At 38.8% G+C, this 7,037-nt stretch overlaps 1 protein-coding gene across 8 annotated transcripts in view; it reads right to left on the bottom strand.

Moving 5' to 3' along the window:
* The window catches only part of LOC125046838 (importin subunit alpha-9-like), an 8,408-nt gene extending 1,582 nt beyond the window's left edge, over positions 1 to 6,826 (bottom strand). Inside the window, exons 1-9 of one of the 8 annotated variants that reach the window (XM_047644820.1) lie at positions 6,713 to 6,826; positions 4,701 to 4,860; positions 4,128 to 4,375; positions 3,545 to 3,707; positions 1,761 to 1,923; positions 1,369 to 1,511; positions 979 to 1,160; positions 435 to 621; positions 192 to 272 (exon numbers count right to left, since the gene is read on the bottom strand). In XM_047644820.1, the coding sequence (XP_047500776.1) occupies positions 192 to 272; positions 435 to 621; positions 979 to 1,160; positions 1,369 to 1,511; positions 1,761 to 1,923; positions 3,545 to 3,694 (906 nt within the window). In that variant the 5' untranslated portion in view covers positions 3,695 to 3,707; positions 4,128 to 4,375; positions 4,701 to 4,860; positions 6,713 to 6,826. Of the gene's footprint in view, positions 1 to 191; positions 273 to 434; positions 622 to 978; positions 1,161 to 1,368; positions 1,512 to 1,760; positions 1,924 to 3,544; positions 4,376 to 4,700; positions 4,861 to 6,692 lie in introns of all 8 variants that reach the window. The other 7 variants (XM_047644818.1, XM_047644822.1, XM_047644823.1 and 4 more) reach the window with 7 other exon arrangements.
* Between the last annotated feature and the right edge of the window lie 211 nt (positions 6,827 to 7,037).

The raw sequence follows: 7,037 nt of genomic DNA, 5'->3' as shown, positions 1-7,037 counted from the left end.
AAACAGGTGTGAAAGGAAAGGATAACATGAACTGTCAGGTGTTTTCCAACCATTTGTTCACAGAGGTGCCCTGATACCAAGGGGTAACAAATGTGTTCCTTTCCTCTTTAGTATATATTATTCCCTTTTTCAGCCACTCCAGAAATTTACATATTTACAATACTCTATTTGCTTAGAGAAGAAATGCTCACTTCAACAGATGCTCCAGGAACAGCTCCCACACAGTTAAGTACAACCCGAACAAGGGAAGTGGTAGCTGATATATTGAGGCTCTGAGGAAGGAAAAAGAATTTAAGAAAATTATGAGTTAGGCACACAAAATATATCTAGTAATCACTAATCGTGTAACAAAACAATGAAGATATACAAAATATACAATTACTTTTTCAATTAAAAGTCTTATAAATAATGTATCAACATTTTCCATTGCATACCTGTTGATTGGTTAACTTTTCAAGATTGTTGAATGCTGCCTGTATAATTCCATTGTCTACCAGGACACAACAAACTTCTTTCTTGGTTGACAAAGTGAAAAGACACCAGCCAACATCTGCTATTCCTTCATCCACTTTACCAAGACCTTCAATAAGTCTTGTGACCATTGAAGGAGTTGCTATTATTCTGTCAAAAGACAATCTTTAGTGAGTGTCTACCCATCAAACCTCAATATTTTTTTAATATCATATGTTTATCTTTTATATAGTATACATTTCATCCAGACAGAAAAAGAAGTCATGAATCAATTTTTAATCCTTTGCCTCCAGATGACATATGCATTATGCCAGGACATGAATGGATTTTATTAGTGGAAATAGTACACAAAAATAAACACACTGGCTGCCCACACATTGTCATGCTACCATGTTTACAAGAGGCCCTAGAGTTTAGGTTTTTCAGCATGTTAACCAGCCTGGAGGCATGGGGAAAATTTATTTAATTCACATGAGTGCTATTTACAGGATGTATGCTACAACCTACTCTATTCTCTCAGGCATTGTGGTAAGATACTGCATAAGGGCATATGCAGCAGACTGTGTGACGTGGGGGACATAAGATTCAAGCAGCTTCACTAATGCATCCTCTGCCCCTTGCCTCTGCAGCAACTGGCATACAGACTTATGAGTGCCACACAGATTGCCAATACACCAAGCACATGGATCCTGAAGAATATAAGCTAGTTAGAAACCACTCACCTGTTTGTTTTACCAAAATAGCTAGTTTAAAAGAGAAAATAGATTAAATCATCTGCTCAAACACAATAACTCAAGTCCAGCAGATGATCCCCTAACAAGCCTTAATAATATAACATTTTTTATAACATAATTCCCTACAATTAATAAAACAAAGTAGAGGTAACTTAATACACACCTGCAGTTGTGGATTGTTGTTTGAAATGTGCATCACAAGATACACTCCTGCTTTCTGGCAAATGTCCAAGCACTGCTTTTCTGATCCTAAGGCAAGGTTGATGAGAGTACATGCTGCCTCTCTCTGCAGGCTGGCATCTTGACCTATCAAATAAAAACTTCCTGTACAGATTGTATATAAAAATTGGCAAAATTCAAAACAACATACACCAAAACTAGGTAATTGGAGCATCTCACATAAATTCAATAACAGTGATCTTAAAATCTTGACATGTCCTTTCATCAATAATGATCATAGGAAAATTTATAAATATTTCAAAATCTTAAAACAAAATCAGTCTAGCTTAAATGAAAAGAAAAGTCTTTACCTTGATATAAAAAAGAATAAATTACCTGTCAAGCAGCCAACCACTGCATAAAGAGCACCATTCCAATCCAAAAAGGCAGAAATACTCTCATCACTGACTAAACCTAGCCTCAACCTCTGCAGGGTCCCCAACTCCTTCTGTTTTTTCAGTTGTTCTGCCAGGACCAGCAACTCCTCTCTTGAAGGCACCTGGGATATGAGACATTTGTACAAATCACTCATTATAGCTACTATAATTTCTTCAAAGATTTATTTATCGCAGAAAAAGATATAGAGGGGGGGGGGGACATATTCAAAATAAGTGAATAAAAACATATATAAAAAGATGTCTGCACATAATGTAAAATAGTAGGGCACCCAAGCACCTATCAATCAGTCATGCTTTGTGGCAACTAACACTGCCATCCACCACCCTGTGACTCATACAGAAGAAAAAGAATCACGCAAGTAGTTTCGCCCCCCTTCTATCACCTTCAACCTCCTTATTTTTCGCAATGGCCCTCGCACTTGTAACTCACATTCTCCTCCACTTAGCTAGATGTAGATGTAAAATAGTACATGTACAAGTACATCTCTGTGTGTGTATGTGTGTGTTTTTTCTTGTTTGTTTGTTTGTTTGTTTGAGGGTGTGTGTGTGTGTGTGTGTGTGTGTGTGTGTGTGTGTGTGTGTGTGTGTGTGTGTGTGTGTGTGTGTGTGTTTGTGTTTGTGTTTGTGTTTGTGTGTGTGTGTGTGTGTGTGTGTGTGTGTGTGTGTGTGTTTGTGTGTGTGTGTGTGTGTGTGTGTTTGTGTGTGTGTGTGTGTGTGTGTGTGTGTGTGTGTGTGTGTGTGTGTGTGTGTGTGTGTGTGTGTGTGTGTGTGTGTGTGTGTGTGTGTGTTTGTGTGTTTGTGTGTGTGTGTGGGTGTGTGTGTGTTTGTGTGTGTGTGTTTGTGTTTGTGTGTGTGTGTGTGTGTTTGTTGTGTGTGTGTGTGTTTGTTGTGTGTATGTGTGTTTGTTGTGTGTATGTGTGTTTGTTGTGTGTATGTGTGTTTGTTGTGGGTGTGTTTGTTGTGTGTGTGTTTGTTGTGTGTGTGTTTGTTGTGTGTGTGTTTGTGGTGTGTGTGTGTTTGTGTTTGTGTGCGTGTTTGTGTGCGTATTTGTGTTTGTGTGCGTGTTTGTGTTTGTGTTTGTGTTTGTGTTTGTGTTTGTGTGCGTGTGCAGGTGTGCTCCTGTATCTATATCTATATCATTATCATTATATATATTTATTTTATTTGCTGAAATGTTCTGCCACATCAACATCTAGGGTCATTAACAGTGTATTCAAATGTGTGAATGCTTGGGTGCAAAGCCCCAGGTAAGGAAGTGCTATATGACATTAAAGGTCATATGGCCCTATGGAAGAGTAGAAAAAAGGGCTAGGAATAAGTTAATGATTAGGGCAAAGTTACAGGTTGAACAATACTAGAGGGTATTGTGGTTGTGAAAAGAGTAGAGGTGGGGAGCTGAGGGGGCATGCCATCAGGTAAAGTTTGTTTTGAGGGGAAGGAGTTAAGGGAGTAGGGAGCATTATGAAAAAGTACTGGGGCAAAAAGGTAAAAAATTCGTTTAACAATTAGGATAAGTGGACAGAACAAGGGGATGAAAACGAGGAAAAGGAAAGGAGGAGAAGAAAAGACCATGAAAAATTATTTGAGGCAAGGGCTGAGGGCCAAGGTAGGGGTGAACTCCCACACTGGGCCTCAGTCCCCATCTCCTAAGCCCCCCCACCCCACACAACAACAATGAGAAGGCATTGGAGGGGTATTTATATATATATGTAAGTAACTTACCTGTAGCTTCTTAACAATGTCATCTAAATCCACTCGACGAGCATCCCGAGCCAGGCTACGCCTCTTTGTGCGTGCAGCATGGTCAACATCCCTGGCACGCTTCCGTATGCCAAATATGCTCTCTATATTTGTGATATCTTTAGATTCCATATTTCACGTTAGCCTGTAATCAAATCACCTTGTGATTTTTTTCAAAATGCCTGTATAAGTATTTATTCTGACTGAAAGAAACAATGCAGTCTGTCAGAACTATGAATATCAGATTCTTTAGCATTATTCATGGAAGCTGCTTTGCTCTTCCTTAATGCATTTATTTCCAATACCCGAAACCACTCTTCATTAACGTCATGAACAAGACCTGAAGCAAATATTAAGGAAATGATCACTGTTGAAAACTCTTCTTTATATATTACAATTTCTATGTAGAAAAATGATAAATACTTTCATCATTTTCTAAATAAAACATAATACCAATTACTGCAAAATTTAAGCAAATCATACAAATCAAATTTGTAATATAATAAATCCTCCTTTATCACAGCAGAAACGCATACCTAGTACAACTGCCATCACAGATACACACACATGCCAAAAGGATACGTAAACTGTTCACAATAATCTGAGGCTGGTCTCTGAAGATATTCAAGCGGCCACGAACATTAACAAGATCCCCAAGTTTTAAGGGATTCTCTGGGGGAACTAAACTCAGAAGTAGATTCTTGAGGCTATAATTATGTCCTTTTTCTCTTTGAGAATGCTGACGATCGCAGTCACCTTCAGACTCAGGGCTGGTGAATTTTACACAATTAATTATGCCTGTTCCATCATCAACTGAAAATAAAGTCCAAATTGACTTATGAAAAAAAATAAAATGCATTCAAATAATATGACAAGCCCTCTTTTTCTATTTCATCTCAGTTTCTTGCTACTGTCACTAATGTATCTACTAATTTTCATATACTTTTAGTTAATGTTTGAGTTGATGGATCAAAAGCCCAAATAACTACTAAACCAGTATAAAATCTATAGACAGTCAAAACTAAAGAACAACTTATATAAGCACATTACAATCAAAAACTTTTTTACATTTCTGGAATAAAAATGTATCCAAGTATGAACTAGTTTCAGCTCTACTCTGAAGGAAACATATAATTACTTTGAAATGTAACGACTCGCTCCCTTTGGCTGATGTACACCACAGTACCAATGATGTCGACTCTCACAATTTCTTCTTCACCTAAATAAAATTTATCTTCCTCCGTCTCTAACTCACAAAGGAACAGCCTCACGTGGGTTGTGCTGTTCATCAAGGCACCCTGTGGAACAATATAAAATGATGTTTCACAAATAATATGAGTACTGATTTAAAAAATTATTATTTGGTACAATTCAGTAACTTTGATAGTTAAACATTTTTAACAAATAACTGTACAGTCATCTGGCAAACTAAGCATGCTTTGTGGTCCAGCACAAAGCATGGAGCCATGGAGACTACTTGGCATAGCTCCAATAAAGCATTGGACAGGAATTGAAATTGGACCTTACAGATCATAGCAAGTTTCATGTGGATATGGATAGATTTTGAAACCACATGCATGCGTGCGTGCGCGCACACACGCACGCACGCACACACACACACATGCACATTACACAACTTAGACTGCCCAGGTGCTCTTTCATGGTGTGAAATGATACCGTCTCTCTTCTCCGTTGAAAAAGTTAACCAAGAGAAACTGACTACCTGGAAATTTTACACATCCCTCCTACACCCATGCAGAGAAGGACAACTGGTGACAGTGTCCTATGTGTGGTTGACTGACCTGTGAGTGGCAGGCTTGTACCTGCCTATAAAGGACTGCATAGCCTTTCAAAGTTGACTCTCGCATACCCCCCCCCCCCCCCAGGAAGAAATGAAGAAGGGAATCATATCACTGCAAGATAATTAAAAGAAGAATATCCCTAGCAATTAGGAGATGTCCTCCTTATGTGAAAGGGTACTTTTCTCCCCATTCTGTCTGAAATGACACAATGTGCATGGAATAACATTGATTTTGCTGCATAATTTCACACCGATGCACCAAATTTCAGAAAACTCAATAGGAATCAAACCCATCATTCAGTAAAAATCTATGAGATTTCCCATAATTCGGATCCCTGTGGTAATCGTACAAAGTGTCCTAACCAATAAACCAACCTAACCTTAACCCTTTGAGATTTAAACACTACAATCTATATATTCCCTAGCCAGGGGGTATAGCCCCTGGACCCCTGTAGTAATATAGAAGCCTTGCCAGGAGGTTATGCCCCCTGGATCCCTGTGGTATTACATTCGCCTAGCCAGGGCACATCGCACGGCCTCTCAAATCTCCCAGTGGCAAAACATGCACTGGAACAAGGATATTGTTCAGAATAGTGCAAATTATTACCAAAACACTTAAAAGAAGTATAATAAAGCTAAATGTGAATTCAGAAAAACAGACACTGATAATTACAAAATAATCATTCTCACAAGTACATAGCAATACATGGACTACTTGATAGATTGCAGTAATGAGTTATGCGTCACATTTGCTTTGGTCCTTGCGAGGTAAACACAATGAGGCCTTAGAAAATGAAGGGTTGATATTCTCTCTTCCTGTCCTGTATCTCCCTCATTTTTGATTTGTGCACCTTGTGTCATTTATGAAGTGTCTTAGTTTTCCTCTGGGTAACCATTCCATACTTTTTTATCTTTTTGACTGTAATCCTGGTTATCATACATGGAAAGTTTTCCATTATCATGGGGTGTACATTATTTGCGATCAATGGGAGAGAGTAAATAGAATAAGCACATCAAAACTCATTGCTTATGTCAGTCAATCTCGCCTATTACGTCTCGCCTTGACTGCGAGTTGGGACGATTTGCAGACTAGCGGTATAATTTGCTGTGACACAGAGGGTGTCATTCTACACCATGAAATGATCCCTAGACACTGTCAGATCGATAGTATATATCATACATCATAATCCATTCCGGTCTGAAATCTTTATTAATGTTTATTTGGGCAGTATTAGTGTCCTCCACTGTCAAGTAACATTCCTTGTGGTAAGACACATACCTTTCGTAAATCAAATAACATCAGAAATGTGTTATTGTTTTTACAATTACCTTAACCTATCGCTTTTTACCTTCAAACCGAACGTGTCGAGTCTGTCAGTTTTGTTTTGGTGCGAGCGTTCGCGGAGGAAGCTCGCATGCGGATGCCTTTGCTGTGACGTCATAAGGGCACGCGGGCGAGGGGAGGGGCTAGAAGGCAGAAGGCAGAGGTGAATCTATTTGAGATCTGATATATGGATGCGGGATATAATCATATGAATAAGCTTATGATTTGGCAAAATTACAGCGTATGTGCAGCAAGAGCAGATGGACGAAGTGATCTTTTTAGAAACATTTCTTCTAAATGCCGAACTCGCACAGAAAGAAGCCCTCTCCCTTGGGCTCAAATTCAGCAAC

The sequence above is a fragment of the Penaeus chinensis genome, chromosome 39 (genome assembly GCF_019202785.1).
Source record: "Penaeus chinensis breed Huanghai No. 1 chromosome 39, ASM1920278v2, whole genome shotgun sequence".
NCBI lineage: Eukaryota > Metazoa > Arthropoda > Malacostraca > Decapoda > Penaeidae > Penaeus > Penaeus chinensis.
Note: the sequence above shows the minus strand (reverse complement) of the source record. Positions and strands in the feature narration are given on the sequence as shown.